At 46.3% G+C, this 21340-nt stretch overlaps 1 protein-coding gene across 1 annotated transcript in view; it reads left to right on the forward strand.

Moving 5' to 3' along the window:
* Positions 1-1646: 1646 nt before the first annotated feature.
* JPH2 (junctophilin 2) overlaps positions 1647-21340 on the forward strand; it is a 60462-nt gene continuing 40768 nt past the window's right edge. Inside the window, exon 1 of the mRNA XM_061208457.1 lies at positions 1647-2025. Within this exon, the coding sequence (XP_061064440.1) occupies positions 1647-2025 (379 nt within the window). The remainder of the gene's footprint in view (positions 2026-21340) is intronic.

Genomic DNA, 21340 nt, shown 5'->3' on the forward strand with positions numbered 1-21340 from the left:
ACTTCTGTGCTTGCTTTTTTGGTGATTTCTATCCTCCTCCTCCCCCGTCTCACACACACACATACACACATACACACAGCTTCCTGTGCTTGGTGGCTCCTACCTTTCCCAGAATTACTCTGTGTTCCTGTTAACCCTGGGCTCAGTTGGAATTTCCAGTCTTTAGCCTTGACCACCGCCTCTCGTCGTGGAGATTTATTTGTCCCTTTCACTGGATTTTGGTGGGAACCTGAGCGCTGGTCAGTCCCTTTGCTCTTGACCCTGCCCCAAGAGCTTTCTGAAGTCTGGCCTCCCAGGCTCGTAGGACAACACAGCAGAAGAGAGCTTGGAAAGGGAATTAAAAAAAAAAAAAATCATGATCATTGAGTATTTCTGAGACGACCTCATTCCAATACAACCAGCAACACTGTGTCTCAGAACTAGAGAGAGGAGGGCAGTCTCCTTGCCCGTCAGAAGAGAGAAAGGGAGTGATCCGTGACCCGTGCTTCTTGCACTGTGTTCTTTCCGGGGTTTTCCCAGGGTTGCGGGGAGGGGAGGGAATTTGGGGTTGTGCTAGACTCAGATTCACTTTATCTTCCCAACTCTGTCTCCAGAACCTCACCTCTCTTCCTGAGTTCCCTCCTCCACTCTCAAAAGCATATGTGAACCCATGCCCCGTTCCTTTCTCTTTAGGTCACCAGATTCCTTTATGGGGTTGGCAGTGGTGCTATAATAAATAGCCCCAGGTCCTGCGGGGGCATATGAGTGGTGCTGGGGCTGAGATTTGCTAACTTCTATGCTCTGGGGGATTCTAAGTGCTCCAGGACCGGGTGTTCTGCTGGTCTTCCTCTCCTCTCCCTGCCTGCAGACTCAAGGGACCAGGAAGGTGGAAGGGAGCCCTTACCCAAGAGAAGAAAAGCCACCAAATCTCCCCAGCTGCCCACGCTTAGTTCTCAGCTTCCCTTCCTCATCCCTCCAACCACTCCCTGAGTCTGAAGCGCTAGCCCAGTTTGAAATACCCCTCCCGCTTTGAAGGAGGCTGGGCCGGCCAGGGGGTTATTTTGGGAGCAGCTTCTGAGATCCAATGGCCTTGTTAGGGCAACACTGACCTTTCCATCCCAGGAGGAGGGCAGGATTGGAGAGGGGCGGGGCAGGGGTGGGGGAATCACAGCCCTGCACACCCACCGGGGGTGGAGGAGAAGGGGGCCAGCGGGCTGCAGGAATTCAGCCTCGGGCTGGGGGTTGTCACCGAGGGGGAATTTCTCCTCTTTGAAAACGGACTGGGGACCCCTCCACCCCACCCCTTTCACTGCACTTCTTAAAGGGATCACACCGTTTTTCCTTTGACTCCATGGAAGCCAGGTTTGGGACACTCCGTGGACACTTTGAACCTCTCCTTCCCACTTCCTTCCCAGCTGGCAGCCTTCCTCTGGCTGAGTGAGTGGGGGCCTCCCAGGCATGGCACTGACCAGCCGACCCAGTGCTGACTTGGCTCCTGGGTTCCTTCAGCCTCGGGTGGCATCTTGCTTACCCCCTCCAGGGGCGCAGTGAGTCCGGGGGTGGGGGGGCAGCCCTCAGCTGCTTGGAGAGAGTCGCTGGCACCACCACCCCCATTGCCCTCTCCCCCGAAGCTGGAGGACGGTGAGGTGGTCAGGGGCTACGATGAGATGAGCGGGGGCCGCTTTGACTTTGATGATGGCGGGGCGTACTGCGGGGGCTGGGAGGGGGGAAAGGCCCACGGGCACGGACTGTGCACGGGCCCCAAGGGCCAGGGCGAATACTCGGGCTCCTGGAACTTTGGCTTTGAAGTGGCGGGTGTCTATACCTGGCCCAGCGGAAACACCTTCGAGGGATACTGGAGCCAGGGCAAGCGGCATGGGCTGGGCATAGAGACCAAGGGACGCTGGCTGTACAAGGGCGAGTGGACGCACGGCTTCAAGGGACGCTACGGAACCCGGCAGAGCAGCAGCAGCGGTGCCAAGTATGAGGGCACTTGGAACAATGGCCTGCAGGACGGCTACGGCACGGAGACCTATGCGGATGGAGGTGAGCCCAGCCTGGGGCCTGCGGACCAGGGGGAGGGGCCAGGCAGGGTGAGGAAGATGGGTGGAGGGTGGGAAGATCCAGGGGCAGGACAGCACCAAATCAGAGGTGCCAGGATGTTATCTGCTGTGTGGCTTTGGGCAAGCGGCTCCGCCTCTGTCTGCATCCATTTCCTTGTTAGTAAAGCGGGGTCAATAACGGAGCTATTGAGAGGATTGGCAGAAGTGCTTCTAATACAAGGCCTGCCATAGAAATACACATTCAATAAGACACTACTGCTACTGTTGCATGCTAGGTGTACCATCAGATGTGGAATATGCTCCAGAAGAATTGGTGTCTAATGTCAACTTTGCCATGAAAATTATTTTCAATCAAAAGATCATGAAGTGTTCGTTCATTCATTCATCCATCCATCCCCCCACCCACTCACCCATCCACCCATCCATCCATCCACATATCCATTCATCCATCTATCCACCCACTCATCCATTCATCCATCCATCCACCCATTTATCTGTTCTTCCAACCATTCATCTGTCCATCCATCCATCCACCCATTCATCCATCCACATATCCATTCATCCATCCATCCACCCAGTCATCCATCCATCCATCCATCCATTTATCTGTTCTTCCAATCATTCATCCATCCACCCATTTGTCCATCCATCCATCCATCCATCCATCCACCCATCCATCCAAGCATCCTTTCGTTCAGTGCATATTCCTGTAGTACCACCTATTCACCAGGCACGGTAAAAAGGGTTCGATATAAAGAGGAACAAGATACATCCCATGGGTTCAAAGATAGGCTTGTGGACAAACAATTATACACAAGTATTCACAGAGTGCTGTGGCAGAAAAGAGAAGTTAGATTTGAGGAGGTCAGGGGATGCTTTCGAGGAGGTGACATCTGAACTGAACCTTGTTGGGAAAATTATGTTTGAGAGGCAGATAGAGAATGGCCTCAGGTGCAGGATGGGCTCTTGACTGGGCTACCAACTGGTGAATGTCTGGTGAGGGCCCGCCCTCGAATGCATCTGGATGTTAACAGATTGTGTCCCTGGAGTTTCTATGGCACCATGGCAGCCACGCAGCCCTGGCTGGAATTGAACAAAATCTGGCTCCACGTTTCCTAATTTGGTGACCTTGAGCAGTTTGCGGAACCTCTGCAATTCAGTGCAATTAAGTTCACCAGATGTTCATGCCGGACATTACACTACACACTGGGGACAAGCAGAGAGCAAGCTTCAGATTCTCCAATTACCAAATGGAGATAATCCTTGCATGCTTGCTGGGCATCAGTTACCCATGCAAAGTGGTGCAAGTACGCATGTGCTGAAAGTTCCTTCCTTCTTTCCCCTCCCCAAACCACGGTGTGTGTGTGTGTTGGGGGCCTGGATGTGAGTCGCAGGGACACACATTTCTGGGAAACTAGAGGCCGATGTCCCAATATGTCTAAAATGGGGGAAACCCATTCATTCATTCATGGATCACCAACTATGTGTCAGGCACCCTCCCACAGCGAGTCCTAGGGGCCGGGGCAGTGAGCAATCAAAGTCCTCAGGGACTTCCCTGTCTAGTGAAGAAGACAGAAATAAACCGGAAAACAAACATATATGCAATTTCCAGAAGTTACTAGTGTTATGAAAAAAATAGCCGAGAAGGAAGAGGGAGATATTTTTGGATGGGGGGTTCCTGAGAAGTAGGGTGGAGAGGACTAGCGAGGGAGGGGACACCCCAGGCAGAGGGCATGGCGGCTGCAAAGGCTCTGAGGCAGGACTGGGCTTGGCTTGTGGGAGGAGCAGCAAGAACACCAGAGCGGCGGGATCCGCATGAATGAGGGGAACAGGCCGGGCTGCTGGGGCTGCCGCTGGGGTTGCAGGCATGGGCCAGGTCACATAGACCTGCAGGGCCTTGGGTTTTAGCCTGTGTGTGTCCAGGAGCCTAGGAAGGTGTGTCATCAGAAGGCCTGCCTCCCTGGTTTGTCAGAAGCCCAGACTCTCCTCCCGAATGAGACAGCCCCACATCCAGGGGGCCTGGAAATCTCACAGATCCTCTCCCACGAGTGCAACCCTCCAAAATTAGATGTGGCCACTGCTTCGGAAAATCTCTTTAATCAACCTGTCATCAGTTCTCCCAGGGGTTGTTAAGGACCTGCCCTTTGCCCCATCCTGGACAGTGTTGAGGGGAATGTGGACAAATAAGCTCCTGTGATTAGGTACCATTGGGAGTCAGGCAACCCTGGATTATTACCCTCCCCCTATCATATTATTTCATCTCTTGGAGCTTTAGTTTCCTCATCCCTAAAATGGATTTATACTAATCTCTCCTAAGATTTCTCATGCGATAAATGTGTAGTTGCCATTATTACTATTAACTATCATCAATTCATTCAATAAATATCTACTGAGTGATTATTAGGAAGCCAGTGCTACACTACACTGGGTGGGTGGTGGGCGGGTGGTGAGGAGAGTGTAGAAATGAACAGGATGGGAAAGGTCCCTGCCTTCCAGAGAATCTAAGAAGAAATTGTGTTGGGTGCCAAGCAGGGATGTGCCAGGGACTAAGGGAGCAAGAAGCAGGCAGCTAACCAGACTGAGGCAATCAGGGAGGCTTCCTGGAATAAGTGGCAAGTGGAGCTCTGAAGTACCAGAATGAACCAGGTGACAAGGGTGGAGGACGCGTGCTCCAGGTGGAGAGAACAGTGTACAAAGACTCTGAGGTCCAAAGCTTGCCATCCAGCGGATATCCAACTGAAACTTTCATCTTATCCCCAGTTGTGAGAAGTACTGAGCTAAGCGATAACATGTCCCCTTTCCTCCACTCCCTACCTTACCTTGCAGTCCAATGTTACAGGTGTCTGCCTGCTCCAAACCAAAGAAAAGAGTAGAATTCCAAACTGGAGGTGTTAACTCATTGGCAAAATCAATTTATTGGGTCATGACCTGCATTTAAAAAAATGAAAGAATGGAATAGAACAGAATAGAGTAGAAAATATCAAAGTGTTTCATAGAGAATGAGATAAAGTATTGTTTCCTGAAATGTTTGTTCAGTTGGAGATATATGTATATATATACATATATGGATATATGTATATATATTGTGTGTGTATTAAAACATCTGTGTTTCTACATTGATGACTACTGTCTACTGATATCTCCACACAAAGTACTTAATCAAGAATAAAAAATGGCCCTTTAAATTAAATTCAACAATATAGAAAATTCGCACATTATTATTTTTATGATTTCATGGTAGATTAATAAATTATTCATCATGGGCAAAAAAAAATGTGTTTATGTGTGTGTCATGATTCAAACATATATATTTTTTACTGCAGGTCACGGTCAAAAAAGTATGAATATCACTGTTCTAAAGTGACTTGACCTGGCATCTTCATGGAAGCCCCTGCCATTCCTAAATCCACAGACCTTCTCTCTTCCCCATGCTTGTTGCTTTGGCTGGAAGTTAAGCTCCAATTCTTTGGTGGGAAGGGTAAGGTGGTCAAGGCAAAGGAGCTCCAGCCTCCCAAACTCTGCCCTAAGCCTCCTGGCACCCCTCCCCCGCCTATAGCCCCACATTCTTCCCCTGGCCATATATAGCAAAGCTAAAAATAGCTGCTGACTTAAAAGCCCAAAGCCAGCAGACACCCGGTCCTTAAGTAGTAACGTGCTGCCTGGCGGTTTCCACCCCAGAGACCCACAGACTCCAGGACTAGAAGGGCCACGAGTGATCTTTGCTTTCCTCGGATCCTGACCTGGGCCTGAGCCTTGGCCTCAGAGGCCCATAAATGGCCTGAAACTGCAGGCAAGATGTGTGCATATGTGCGTGGACTATCTATGTTTTTCTGGGATGTATTTCCTCAAAGAGCCATCAGATTCTCCAAGTAATCTGGTGCTCAGATAAATTCCAGAACCATGGGTCTAGTTCAATAATCCCCTCCCCAAAATGTGCAGTAGGAAAAGCCAAGCCCAAGGTTGCCTTTTTTTCATAAAGTTAATAATAATAATAGTTAAGATTTTTGGAGTAGGAACGATGTGCCAGGTGCTGATCTTGGTACGTGGCATGTGTTGTGTTATTTAAACTTTCACAATAACCTTACAGAGAAGTACTATTATTACCCCACTTTTATAGAAGAGGAAACTGAGACAGATAGTAAGTATTCTCTCATGGTCCTCTAGCTGATAAGGGGCAGAGATGGAATTTGATCGTTGTAAGTGATAATTAAATATTTTATACATATTATGAATCAGTATTTTAATAAATGACAGACAACTATACAAAATAATCAGGACTGGCTACATAATTTGGGGGACACAGTGCAAAATGAAAATGTGGGCCCCTTCTTCAAAATCAGTAAGAATTTCAAGATGGTGACAAGAGAGCATTAAGCCAAGTTCAGGACCCTTCTGAGCAGAGTCCTGTGTGACTACACCGGTTAAATGCCCATGAAGCTGGCCGTGGCAGTAGTAACAATGGTCTTGACCATTTGTTGAGTCTTTACTAGTTTTTATCAGGCTCTGTGACAATAGTAATAACTGTCTCTACCATTTACGGAGTTTTTACTAGTCTTTCTCTCTCAGGTTCTGTGCTAAGAATCGTACATTCATTATATTAGTGAGGTTTATTTTTTATTTTTCCTTAACATAATTTTTTATATATTTTTTTTATTAGTTGTCTATTTTATACATATTAGTGTATACATGTCAATCCCAATCTCCCCGTTCATCCCACCACCACCCCACCCTCCCACCCCTGCTTTCCCCCCCTTGGTGTCCATAGGTTTGTTCTCTACATCTGTGTCTCTATTTCTGCCCTGCAAACCGGTTCATCTGTACCATTTTTCTAGGTTCCACATATACGCATTAATATATGACATTTGGTTTTCTCTTTCTGACTTACTTCACTCTGTATGACAGTCTCTAGGTCCATCCACGTCTCTACAAATGACCCAATTTCGTTCCTTTTTATGGCTGAGTAATATTCCATTGTGTATATGTACCACATCTTCTTTATCCATTCGTCTGTCGATGGGCATTCAGGTTGCTTCCATGACCTGGCTATTGTAAACAGTGCTGCAATGAACATTGGGGTGCATGTGTCTTTTTGAATTATGGTTTTCTCTGGGTATATGCCCAGTAGTGGGTCTTTATAAAAAATATTTATTGGGGTATAGTTGATTTATAATGTTGTGTTAGTTTTAGGTGTACAGCAAAGTGAATCAGTTGTACATATACATATATCCACCCTTTTTTTAAAGATTCCTTTCCCATATAGTCCATTACAGACTATACATAATCTGTAATACAGAGTATTGAGTAGAGTTCCCTGTGCTTTACAGCAGGTTCTTATTAGTTATCTATTTTATATACAGTAGTGTGTATATGTCAATCCCAGTCTCCCAATTTATTACTGAGGCTTCTTAACAACTCTCTCATCTACTACACTAGCGGCTTTCAAATTTTTATGACTACAACCCACTTTAAGATATGTATTTCCCATTGTAATTCTATGCACACACACACACAAACATAAAACTGAAGCAAGTCATCATGAAACAATATTTCTCTTCCTATATGCTGTACTTGCTATTTTCTCTTTTATGAGATATTATTGATAGAATTATTGTTCTCTCTTGTTGAGAGAATTAAATGATGCACTGATGTACATAAAATACTTACAACAGTGTTAGGCATGTGGTTAGTGCTCTTATTATTATTATTACATACTGAAAAAATGATATTTTTATGTTTAAGTATGAGACCTGGGTCAAAAATGCAACTTTCTATGCTCTGGATACAGATTTCTTTGTCCTTCCCAAAGCTGATGACTTAAGCTCATTTTAGCCCAATTGACTCTGAACATGGGAGCTAAATGAATTTGCCAGGCTAGAGGCCTGAGTAATACCTGATGTCACATTATCTGGGCCTGTGATATGTGTTCCTTGAAGCAACTTAACCTCCATATTTCTTTACATATTTGCTCCGCAAAGGAATATCGTTTCTATCGATCTATGTGTCTATCTTTGTGCCAATATCACACTGCCTTGGTTAGTGGAGCTTTAAAACAAGTTTTTAAATCAGAGTAAATCCTCCAACTTTGCTCTCCTTGTTCAAGACCGTTTGGGTTATTCTAGATAATTTCCATTTCTATATATATGATAAAATCAGGTTGTCAATTTCTACTAAAAAACCTGATGGAAATTTGATTAAAAATGCATTTGATGGATTATGCTGAAGTATATTCAGCACAACTTCACAATTAAGATAAGCATAAGAACCAAAGGCAATTTGTAAAGAAGTGACTGTGTTATCTCTTCACTAGAGAATTTAAGAGACCCATCCATATAGGTCTATGGAAACTGTCTTGTTGCTTTTTAAATTCTATTTTTCCATTTGCTTGGATCCTAGTTAGTTTTCTAACAACTTGCTGCATTGTTCATACTGATGAATTCATTACATTAATTAATTGTGTGATTATGAGTAAAATAATTACAGAAAAAATGCATTTGATCTACACGTCAGTTTGGAGAGAATGGACATCTGAACAGCAGTGAGCCTTCCAATCATGGACATGGTATATATCCCTATTTATTTAGGTCTTCTTTAATTATGTTCAGCAAAGTTTTAGAGTTTTCAATGTCTTGCACTTTTTTGGGGGGGGGTAAAATTAACAAGTATTTTACTTTTTTATGATATTATAAATGGCATTTTAAATTTCATTGTTCCAATTGTTCACTGCTTTTTCAATCCTTTCACCTTGCTAAATTAATTTCTTAGTTTTGGTGGGATTTTTTTTGGAGGAGGTTTGTTTTTCAGATTTAAAAAGAATGTCTTTTAATTTAGAATTTCTTGATTGCTATTAAAACTCAAGTGTAGAAGTCCTAAGAGAATCTGATGGAACTAAAGGAAGCACGTGTTACTTAAACACTTGGGGCTTAGAGTAGCCAGATCTGGGTCCAAATCCCAGTGGGGCCACTTCTTAATTCTACAAACATAAGCATATCATGTGAGCTCTTTCACCTTCCATTTCCTTTTTTCCATTAAGGATGTCAAAATCTCCCTCAAAATGTGATTGAAACAATGAAATGAGATAATACATTAAAAGGACTTAGCAGGATGCCTGGTACAGAGGAAATGCTGAAACGTATATTCTCTTTTCTGTGTTTCTTTCACAGTCCAAAGGGCGAACTAATTCAGGATGGCCTGAACCACAGCTGCCTCTGTTTGGGGAAGAATATTTCAATACAAAACCTAGCTTTTGATTTTGGAGCACTTAATAAGCCAAGACTTTGCTTAGTTCTGCCTTGGGTCCTGCCAGTGTAGATGGAACCCAAGTCAGGCATGATTCCATTTCGAATGTAGAATCAGCATAATTTAGCCTCATCTTGAAAATCTCATGTCCCAGTTCACAGCCAGGGGTCAGCATGGCAGTCATCTGGGTTGCTGTCACAGCAGCTTCTTGGCATTTATCCGGGACTCCAGGGGAGCAGAGTGGACCCTCAGTAAGACAGGGAAGTGGATGTCACTAGTCCTCCTCTCTGCAGCCTTGTTTTCTGGGATGCATGTGTCCAGTTGGCCAAATCTCCCCAGACGTACCCCTGTCCAAGGCCAGGCCCTTGGCATTCATTGAGCTGGCTTGCTTCCAGGGCCTGCTAATTTCATGTCCTCAGCAGCTGTTGCCTGGACCAGCCCTGGCTGCCACACCTTTGTGAGGAATGTCCAGTCTCATTTTCTAAGGGCCCTGGTTGAGGGCGGGGTGTGGGGTGAGGGAGACAGGCTTGCTTCCTGCCATAGACCAGAGGGCCGCCCCTGTTCTCTCCTTTCCTTTCCCAAGCCAGAGCCACAGAGTAGGTGGGCTTTGGGTCTGATCAAGACCAAGGCCCCTACTTACTCCTGCATAACTGGGAGTCGACTGACCCGGACCCGCCTGCCAGAATCCATAGGGCGATCCAGGGGCAGTGGGAACTCCAGAAGCCTCTCCCCCTAGGCGAGTAGTGAGCACCTTGTGCCTGGAGGTATTCAAGCATGTGCTGCTGACCATTGTTTGAACCGTGTAGAATGGGGGCCACACCCTGAGGCCTGAGGGTGGGCCGCAACCTGCAGGAAATGCTCTGTGTGGCACGCACAATGTTTTTCTTACTTTTATTTTTAATTAAATTTGAATCCTTTGTGAATACCATCTTAACAAAGTGATCCAATATCACATCATTGATGACAGGACAACCAGACAATAGGGGTCTTTGTTGGGATGTACAGAGAAGGACACAACATCCCCTATATAATATTCCTGCCGGGAAGGTGTGGATACAGGGTAGTTCACGGAGGGCCTCGTAGGCCATTGTAAGAAACTGGCTTTTACCCTGAGAAAAATGCAGGCTATAAAAGTGACATGCTCTGACTTTGTTTAAAGGGCTTCCTTTGGCTACTGTGTTCAGAGACGGTTTGGGGGCAAGGATGTGGTGCGGAAAGGGTAGAAGCAGGGAGATCAATTAGTGTGTCTATTGCAATGACACAGCTGAGACGTGACGATGGTTTGGACCTCCAACCTGGATCAGCAGAGGTGGGGAGAAGTGGTTGAACTCTGGGTCTGTTTTGAACCTGGAGCCGAAAGATTGGGCTGATAGATTGCATAGGGGGAGTGAGAGAAAGAGGAATCAAGGAAGGTTCCAAGGCTTTGGCCTGAGCCACAAAGGATGGCGTTGCCCTGAGCTAAGATGGGATGAGGGTTTGAAGAGGGAAGGTCAGGAGCTCGGTGCTGTATACTGAGAGTCAGCAAAGCCCGTTAAACATGGCACGTGGGCGTGAGGGTTGTGGGCGGACGTGCACACGGACAGGGAGCCCTGAGCAACCAATGGGGGGTCTGAGCCCAGGCCATCTCCCCTTGATCCCTCTCCTCCCCCACACTCAACTATTTCTGGCTTCCAAGGCCCTCAGCGTTGCTGAGCTGACCCAGGGCCTGGCAAAGATGCTTTCCCCCAGGCCCCAGGATTGTCAGCATCCGGTCAGTGTCACCTGATTAATCCCCTGTTGGTGATCCTGGGAAACCAGAGACAGTGGAGCTTTGATGGGAGGTAGCATTTCGGGGCCACGGGAAGGGACTTCGGGACCACCTCGCAGGCGAGCCAGAGAGCAAGGCCTTGGGATTGTTACAGGAAAAACGGAATACCGTCTATATGCTCACCCAAAGGGACTGTTCAATTAATTCGTAAGACCATGCCAGGAAGTACGAAAACCATTCAAAAGACAGAGGCAGAACTATGCCTCAATAAAAAAAAAAAAAAAAAAAGTTTAAAAAGAAAGAGAGAGAGAGAGAGAAAAAAGACAGACAGGGACTTCCCTGGTGGTCCAGTGGTTAAGACTCTGAGCTTCCACTGCAGGGGGCGTGGGTTCGAGCCCTGGTCGGGGAACTAAGATTCCCGTATGCTGCACGGCGCAGCCGGGGGAGGGGGGGAAGGACAGAGACAGACCCACCTATACTCGTATGGAAAGGAATCTAAGGCATTTTAAGCAAACAAGAGCCACTGGACAAATATTTATTGAGGGAGAGAGTGTTAGGGTGGGGAGCAGCTAATCTTTTAGTTCACTTGTGATATAGATAGGCTTGTAAATAAGTAGAAAAAGTCCTGGAAGGACTGAAATTGTTAACAGTGATTACCTCTGGGGAGACAATACAAGAGTTTTTTATTTTAAATACTCCTCTGTTTGAATTTTATGCAATGGGCACGTGCAACTTTGTAAGTTTTTCAGAAGTGCTCTCCCCCCAACACATAAACGTTTATATGCTGACATGCTAAGAAGCCTTCAGGGTACAAAGAGAGTTTGGGGGCTCTAAGGAGAGTCCCCCAGAATCTAGGCTCAGATCCCAAATGAGTTCCCTTCATTCTGCCCCACTCTGGGGTATTCAGCTCTTCAAGGCAAAGCAGGATTGAAAGGGCAAGCAAGGCAGGTGATCTGTTCTTTAGTCCCAGCTGAGCTACTGCCTGGCTGTGTGGCTTTGGGTAGGTCCCTGTACCACTCTGTGCCTAAGCTTCCTACCCTGTATAATGAGGGGCTGAACCACACTTACTCCTGGAGGTCAGTCAATTTCTCTCACATGCAACATCGGCTACTTGACTGTGGCTGCCCGGAGAGGTGGTGAGGGGAGACTGCTCTGCCTTATTAGGATTCAGCATCATGATCGATTAACAATGTCTGTTGTGGACACAGGATGGGGAAGAGGTAGCCCATGCGACAGATGACTTGTTGCCTTGGACTAGATGGTCTTCAAGGTCCATTCCAGCTGCCCCTTTCTTGGGATTGAAATATTCTCACTTACCCCCGAGTTGAGGTTGTCTATGACCCTGTTGTGCATGTGTGGATATCAGGAACGCGACAGTCTGTATTAGCTACCGGGCGCTGGCATCAGCTCCTACTGGTGCATGACAGCCCATTGTTAAGTTTTCAGGAATTTTGCAAGCTGGCTGTTCGACCGCTGGTAGCTTGACTGGCCAGGGTGGGAATATTTAGATGATGGAAATTGGCCGACGCGATGAATCAGGGTTGTTTGTTTTTCCAAAGAGCTGTCTTACCAGCATACCAGGAACAATGTGCTAATATGAAATGCCCTTCTCTCCTTCCCACCCAAATTTAGGGCAACCAACCCTCCCGGTTTGCCTGGGAACTGTCCTGGTTTTAGTACTGAAAGTATTAAAGTTTCTCGGGAAACCCCTCAATCTCAGGCAAACGGGGGTGACTGGTCACCCTGCAATCCTTTCCCAAGAAGTGAAGGGAGCCAACATTTATTGAAAGTCTGAGGTCTCTGCTAGATAACTCACATGACACTCACAGCAACCCTGCAAGGAAAATTGCTTTGCTTCGTTTGCTGAGCAGAGATAGACTCAAAAAGAACTTGTCCAAGGCCATGTACTCATGTACTCATTTGACAGTATCTGCTGGATGCCTTCTCTGGGCCAGTCATCACACTGAGGGCTGGAGATGCTGTGGTGAGCAAGGCAGTCTTGGTCCCTGCCCTCAGGAGCGTGCATTCTAACAGCAGAGACCAGCATTGGACAGTTATTTAATTATAACATGGGATAAATAATTTGAAGGGCAAGTAGAAGGGTTTATGACTGATAATGGGTGAACCTAGTCTGGTCGGGTAATCAGAGAAGGCTTCCTTGAGGAAGTGATCTTAGCCTTGAGGCTGAGATCTAAAGGATGGGTGATGGGAGGACCACATGGTGCCAGACAAAAGGAATATTGAGTGCAAAGGCTTGGAGGTGGGAACGGAGCATGCTGTGTTCAAGAAAAGGTGGGAGCAGAGAGACTGAGAGAGAGAGTGGGATACATGAGGCTGGAGGGTTGGCAGGGCCCAAGCCAAGAGGGCTTCGTGGGTCACAACGAGGAGTTTGAATTTCATCCTTACAGCAGATGCTGTGGGACACCCTCAGACACCCCGCAGGAGCCGGGTCCTCTTTTCCCCAGCTGCCGGGAGTTTGGGCTGCTGATGGCTCATAGCTGGCCATTGCCCTCTGTCAAAAGGAGGTGCCTCCCTCTGGGGGTAACCCATAGTTAAGGACTAGTTGATACAGGCGTACAAAGACCCAGCCTCCTTGCTTTGATTTTGGACAACTCTGAAGGGCCATACCAGCTCCAGAGATCCCCATGGGATCCAGTGAGGCTTTAGCTGCAACTGTTCAACTTCTTCCACTTATTGAAGCCTGCTTCCTTCCTTACGGCTGTTTGTCCTGAGAGCCCTCCCCGCAAAATCACCCACATGCAATCTCAGTCTCAGAATATGTTTCCTAGGGGACAATCCTCCCTCAAGGTACTGGGAAGCCATCACAAAGTTTTAAGTAGGGGTAACCTGATCACATCTGCATCTTACAAAGGAGATGACTCCGGCAGCAGCGAAGGGTGGATTGAAGTGGGTATCTGGGGAGGCAAAGACCAGGGCAGATGCTACTGTGGTCAACCAGGGAATATTGGCACAGCCCTGCACTAGATGTACAGGGTGGAGATAAAGGGAAGTGGGGAGAGATTAAAGAGATATTCAGAGTCGGGTCTGTTTCCAAAGCCCAAGCAATTTCCATTATTCTTTGTTGCTCCCAAAGATGTCTCAGGTTTGACTTGCTCTCTCTGGGACACAGGATCCATTGTCTTCATCAAGGTGGGATGGCTCCCCTATAGTCAAGAGCATCTATGTGGCTGTCCATGGCATGGGCATGTGTGTTCACCACAATGTGCATTCCTGGTTTACCTCATCTGATTTAGGGTGCCCGGACAAGAGCCATGACCCTTGGACTCTTCTGGTGCTCACTCCCCTACCTGCCATGCTCTATCTTAAACCCTGTCTGAAATCTGTTGATGACGCTTCCACGGTCCTGCCCAAAGATCTTGAACTAACTTCTAAGACTACGTGAGAGGACCTGGAGAAGGATCAGAGATGGCTATTGGACAAAATAGACAATATATAGACAAGATAGTGGCCATAGGTGGTAAGAAGTGATGAGAGTTTGGAGGAAGGAAGGTGGCCTGGGTAGGTTTCTGAAGGAGGTGGCTTTGAAAGTAGGCTTTGGGGGATTTGGGGAGGAAAACTGAGAAGGTGAGCTGGGACCAAGTCATGAAGACACTGAACTGTCAAGTAAGGACTTCCATGGGCAGTGGGGACCCCCGGAGAGAAGCTACTCCTGATTCCTTCCTCTCCATCTCTGTTCAGTCCCCTAGGGACACTGACAGTTGGACCTCAAACAGTTTCCTAGAAATAGGCAGGTGTCACCGGCCAGAGGGGATGGTGTTCTCAGTATTCATTATGTATTTGGAGGCAGAATCCATGGCCTGACCCACAGGTCTCTTCTCTGTCTCCCCTTGGGTTTCTGAAACGGTCATGCTTTCTTCCGAGCTGAGGTTTGGGTGAGGGTTTCTGAACCTTTCATTTGTAAGGGGTATTCTGAGGTTCTTAGAGGTACAGAGGAGAAAGCACTGGTCAGGATGCTTGGCTGTGATCACCAACAACTGCTACACTGGTGTGATCATGAGCAAGTTATTTACATTTTTAGTTTCAGTTTTTCCCACTGTAAAATCAGAATGCTAATACTTGTATCTGTTTGGATATTTTTTTCTGTCTGCAAGTAACAGAAAACCCTAACTCCAGATGACCTAAACTAGCCCTTTCCAACAAAAATATAACATGGGCTCCAAACGTAATTTAAAATTTTCCAGTAGCCACATTTAGAAAGGTGAAATGAATTTTAATCACATCTTTTATTTAACCCATTACCCAAAATATTATAATTTCCACATGTAATCAATATGTAATTATTAGTGAGATATTTTACATTCTTTTTTGTACTAAATCTTTTTTTTTTTAATTTTTATTTATTTATTTATTTATTTATTGGCTGCACTGGGTCTTCGTTGCTGTGCACTGGCTTTCCTAGTTGCGGCGAGCAGGGGCCACTCTTCATTGAGGTGCGCGGGCTTCTCATTGCAGTGGCTTCTCTTGTTGCGGAGCACGGGCTCTAGAGCGCAGGCTCAGTAGTTGTGGCACAAAAATTTCCACAGGCTATACACCTCCAGTTTGGTCTCTTATGCTCAGAACTGGATGAGCAGTACCTACCACGTTGGGAAAATTCCTACAGACCAGGTAGTGGATAGAGGCCCCAGTGACTCAAGCCACAGGCATCCTTTTCCTGAGAAGGAATGAAAAGTGCAGTTTTGCCCTAACTAAACTCATCCAAAACTTGGATTCACACCCTATGGGAAAGTCGCACATCAGGGTGCTGGCGTACGGTTACTTGCTTATTTTCCTTGACTTAGTTTTGATTACCCTTTTGGTGTCTTCCTTCCTTTGCTTTCTCTTTGTCAAAGCAAATGTATTCACACTGACGTTTAAAACCGAAGTAGAAGCCCTCTTATCTGATGTCATCAATACCAAATGCAAGCTGGTTAATTGAATGTTAGTGAGATCAGAGAAAGATTTTAAAAATGATTTATATGTCTTATGACATTTATTTTAATTTATATCACATTTACGTATAGTGTACAGATATTCAGTCTTTTTCATTCACTAATCTTTTGATGGCAAAGCTTTTTTTGAGGGGGGAGAGAGACTGTGCTTCGCGGCTTGTGGGATCTTAGTTCCCCGACCAGGGATCGAACCCGGACCCTAGGCAGTGAAAGCACAGAGTCCTGACCACTGGACCGCCAGGGAATTCCTGGCAAAGACTTTTTTTTTTTTTTTTCAAGGGTATTGCTAGGTCAGAAAGGACATGCATTTGAATTTTTTTAAATTAATTAATTAATTAATTTATTTTTGGCTGTGTTGGGTCTTCGTTTCTGTGCGAGGGTTTTCTCTAGTTGCGGCAAGCGGGGGCCACTCTTCATCGCGGTGCGCGGGCCTCTCACTGTCGCGGCCTCTCTTGTTGCGGAGCACAGGCTCCAGACGCGCAGGCTTAGTAGTTGTGGCTCACGGGCCCAGTTGCTCCGCGGCATGTGGGATCTTCCCAGACCAGGGCTCGAACCCGTGTCCCCTGCACTGGCAGGCGGATTCTCAACCACTGCGCCACCAGGGAAGCCCCAAGACCATTTTTGATGGCAGTGGAGTTTCTCATTGTCTGTCTTCCATTCCTGTAACGTATCATCTATAATTTCCAGTTTCTGTTGGTTTCTTTAAAATGGAGCAAGAAATAAAGACACTGCAAAGTAGTCCAAGTGTAGAAAACGTCTAGATTTTTATAATTTTGTTCCAACCTTTTATAGTTATCCCATTCATACCAAATTTGAGAGGGATTTGTAAGGAACTGTCTCCCTACGAACATCCAAAAACATTCAGCTTGTTTTCGGAGAAGTAAGACTCTTTTTCTGTACACTTCATAGTCCATTGGTTTAGAGAACAAATATTAATAAATAACAAAATTTCAATAACGAGTACAATGGAGGTAAACAGGTTTAGGAACAGTCTTAAATAAACACACAGTTCCGCATGTGGGAACAGAGGCGTGGATTTGCTAGAGCATAGGCTGCTGGCCAGGCACATCAGGGTGCTAAGGGCATCAGTTAGCAGGTTTTACAACAGAGGAACAGAGCATGTTGGCTAACTGGAGGTCAGTGGAAAACTTTTACAGGATGCATATTAGAATCATCTGAGATGATTTCCAGTATCCATATCAACTAAGTCATAATCTCTGGCCCTGGGGAGTGGATCTTAAACTATAGATGTGGCTTCCAGAAACTCCTCCATCCTGTGTGTTTAGAGGGTGTGGAGGCAGGTTTCACTGATGAGCAGACCCCCAAATGTTCTTCTTCTCAAGGACAGAAGTTCTGCGGCCTGACTCGGGGGGTGTTCCCAAACCAGCGAAAGCTGGGCATTCCAGGCCACAAGCCCGCTTTCTTACCAGCACACACACCTAGGCAGAAAACCAGAGCTGGTCTCACTCTCTCCCTCTGAGTTCTCTCTGTCCTCCCTGGCTCCTCTTCGTCTTCCCAGTTAATCCCAGTTAATCCTTTGCCAGCTTTTCTGAGCAAAGACTCTGACCTGCCAAAAAGCTAGCCTTTATTGAGCACTTGCTGTGTGCTAGCTGCCTCACATAGAGTTCACTTAATCTTTGGTCAACCAACCCTCCCCACTCCACTGCCAACCAAGACCTGGATCGTCATCTCTCTGGACCACACTGCTGGGGCTGCTTAACGTTTATTTCTGATGATTGATTAAATCCAGTCTATTGCTGGCACTAGACTCCAAGCCCCTTGAGGGCAGGGACCACGTCTATTTATTTGCACTGCATCCCCAGCACCTAGCCCAGTGAATGCAGGGTGCACTGCAAATACTTGCTGATTCAAAGGAATGAATGAAAAACCATATAAAGTAGGTATCATTACCTCCATGTTATAGGACAACTGAGGCTTACCGGGTTTCAATAACTTATGCATGTTTTAGAACTATCCAGTGTCAGAGTTAAGGTTAAAACCCAGGTTTTTCTATACTAAACCTGAAGGGGAATTGCAGGGAGAAGGCGAGTGTGACTGGAGAGCCGTTCAAAAAGAGTCAGGTAAGGTGGGCAGGGGCAGCCCACTCCGGGCCTTGTAGGCTGCTGAGAATCTTGGTCCTTACCCTGCGGGCAGTGGGAAGCCCTGTAATGTCTGCAAGTCCCAGTGAGGGGATCATCCCCAAGGGTATTAGGAAGCACTTCCTTACATAGAGGCTCCTCTCAGCCAGATGGCTGTGGGTGGGTCCTCCTCTCCCTCTTTGGATGCGTTCTTCCTGTCCCCAGAGAGAACTGTCCTGCCTTAGAGAGTCAGGCAGGGGATGGCTCCAGCACTTGGCTCTTCCCCCTTCCCAGGGCCCCATCACTCCCAGCCTCCCCTGGGTGTTTGTGCCTCTTGCCACTTGCTCGTAAGTTTCCTAATATAGCCTGGCCATTTCCTCCCCAACTGGAGGCCAAGAGCCCTTCTCCTGTTGCAATCTCAGTTTTTCCTGGGCTTAAAGTGGCCACGTCAGCCCATCTCACGCCAAATTTAAGCCAAAGGTAGAATGGTTGATTTAATTTCACAAACTTGTCCAATCTAGAGATGTCTTCTTTCTTTCCTCTGGTTTACCATCTTCTCTGCTCTGTTCTTGCTCACTTCCCCCTTTGATATATATATTTTTTCTTCTTTCTTCTGAGACTTCTGGAAGGAGCACAGCCAGACATGGGTGTGAGTTTTGACTCTGTGCGTTTATTAGCTGTGTCATCTTTGGTGAGTCTTATAGGAACTATTAAATATCCCCCTGGTCATTTTCGCAGATCTGTTTTCAGATGGATAGAGCAGAAAGAAGAGAAAATAGTTGGAAAGTGCATGCTATTCACTCACTCACTCATTCAACAAATATTTATTGAGTACCTATTTGATACTGTTCTAGGTACTAAGGATACTGGAGGTCAGTGGAAAACTTTTACAGGATGCAAAAAACTTTTACAGTGAGCAAAAAAGAATGGAATCCCTGCCTTTATGGAACTTACATTCCAGTAGGGGAGATGGTTAATAAACAAAAGAAAAAGCAAAATGTATGTAATATTAGATATGCTATGAAGGGAAAAAAAAGCAAAGAAGGGAGATAAAAAAAAAAAACCTTGGGTGGGGGTTATAATTTTAAATAGGGTGGTGGGGGAGTCTTCAGTGAGATGACATTTGAGTAAAGGCTTGAAGATGGTGAGGTAGTGAGCCATGCAGATATCTGGAGGAAGAACATTCTAGGCAGAGCAGACAGCAAATGCAAAGGCCCTGAGGCAGGACCATGGCTAGTGTGCGGGAAGAACAGCAAGGAGGCCTCTGTGGCTAGAGTGAAGTGAGGGAAAGGGGAGAATGGGAGGAGGTGAGGATGGGGGAGTGATGGGGATGAGATCAGGTAGGGCCTTGTGGGTCACTAAGGACTTCAGCTTTTTCTCTGAGTAAGAAGGAGCAGAGCAGTGTCGTGATCTGGCTTATTATATTTGAACAGAATCCCCTCTGATAGGTGTGTTAGGGAGATAATGGTGGCTCGGACTACCATCTAGCAGCAATGGGGGTGGTGAGACGTGGCGAGATTCTAGATTCACTTGGAAAGTAGAGTGGACAGGATTTCCTGATGGATATTTGCAGGACACTGTACTGGGTAGGGGTTTTTTTTTCCTTAAAAATTCATTTACAAATTATTCATTTATCAAATCAACTTTATTGAGGGATAATTTCCATGCAATAAAACACATTTTAAGTGCACAGTCTTTTTTTTTTTGAATTTTTGAATTTTATTTTATTTTTTTATACAGCAGGTTCTTATTAGTCATCAATTTTATACACATCAGTGTATACATGTCAATCCCAATTGCCCAATTCATCACACCACCACCACCCCCCCGAGGTGCACAGTCTTGACAAACGTCTACATCTGTGTAACCACCAGCATAGTCAAGATACAGAACATTTCCATCAACTCAGAAAGTTCCCTTGTGCCCCTGCACAGTGGATCCCCCTTACCCCTCTAGTAACCACGGATCTGCTTTCTATCACCATAGTTTAGTTTTTTCCAGGCTTTCATGTCATTGGAATCATATGATTTGTCTCCGGCTTCCTTCCCTTGGCATGTTTTTGAGATCCATCCACGTTGGTGTGTGTTTCAGTAACATGCTACTTTTTATTGCGGACTAGTATTCCATTGTGCGGTTAAGCGCAGTTTGTTTATCCATTTTCCAGTTAATGGACATTTGGGTTGTTTCCATCTTTTGTTGTCTCCCAAAGAAGCCGGAAAACAGGTATTATTTTTCTACTTTCCAGGTAAGGAATTGAGAATCAGAAGAAGTAGCTCGGTCAAGGTTCCCCAGCTTAGATGGTGCTTGAAACCAGTTTGTCTCTCTCTGTGTGTTTCTTTCTGTCCCCCTGCTTCCCACACAGTGTGGCCCCATGTGGATGAGCTTGGAAAATGGAGCATAATAGTTTTCTATCTGTCTCCTCACATTTTCATCCTTTGTACCACACTCCCATTTCTTTTTTCTCTACACTTGCCACATAATCCCACTTCCCCAGCTTGAGTGAGACCTCAGTTCAAATCCCAGTTCTGCTTCTTCCTCACTGTGTGACTTCGGGCAAGTCACATAACCTCTCTGAACATCAATCCACCTAAGAAATGGAGAGCATATTTGCATCTTCCTTTGTGAGGTCATGCCCAACGCTCTCATCTCTCTCTGTCTCTCTCCGTTTCTCTTTGGCCCTTTTATAGTTGATATTCTCTGATCATTGGTTTTTCGTGGCTGGTCGTTGAAGGGAGGTGAGCCCTGCTGTCCTCTCACCCCTGGCTGTTCCTGCCTGCCGTACTGAGGGGCCAGAAGCACCAGACACCCTCCCCAACAAATTGAAGCAGAATTTCAGGTGGCAAGGCCCGGGGATCTGTATTTTATCTTTAGCTTCTCACATGCAGCCAGGATTGAGAACTGTGGGCTCAGAGCATGAGCTCTGGGCATCAGATAGACTTGGGTTTTGATCCTGCTTCCTTGGTCAAGTCTAGTAACTTCTCAGATCATCAACTTCCTCTCCTGTAAATGAGCATCTGCATGAGACCCACCTCACAGGATTGCTGAGAGGTGTAAGTGAACCCCCCACACTGTACGTGATCCTTGATGGGGTCTCTTCACACACAAAGGGCTGGGGCGGGGTAGGCGTGGGACCCTGAGCTGCAGCAGTCTGTGCTGGGAGGGGCCGGGCCGTGTGGAGTCATGGGGACTCACTATCCTTTGCCTCCAGAGTCACAGTGCCCCGATTCCTAGAAGCCCAGCATCTCAAAGTGAGGCCAAACATTAGAGCCTCATCACCAACATGTCATT

This window comes from Eubalaena glacialis, chromosome 13 (genome assembly GCF_028564815.1).
Source record: "Eubalaena glacialis isolate mEubGla1 chromosome 13, mEubGla1.1.hap2.+ XY, whole genome shotgun sequence".
Taxonomy (NCBI): Eukaryota; Metazoa; Chordata; class Mammalia; order Artiodactyla; family Balaenidae; genus Eubalaena; species Eubalaena glacialis.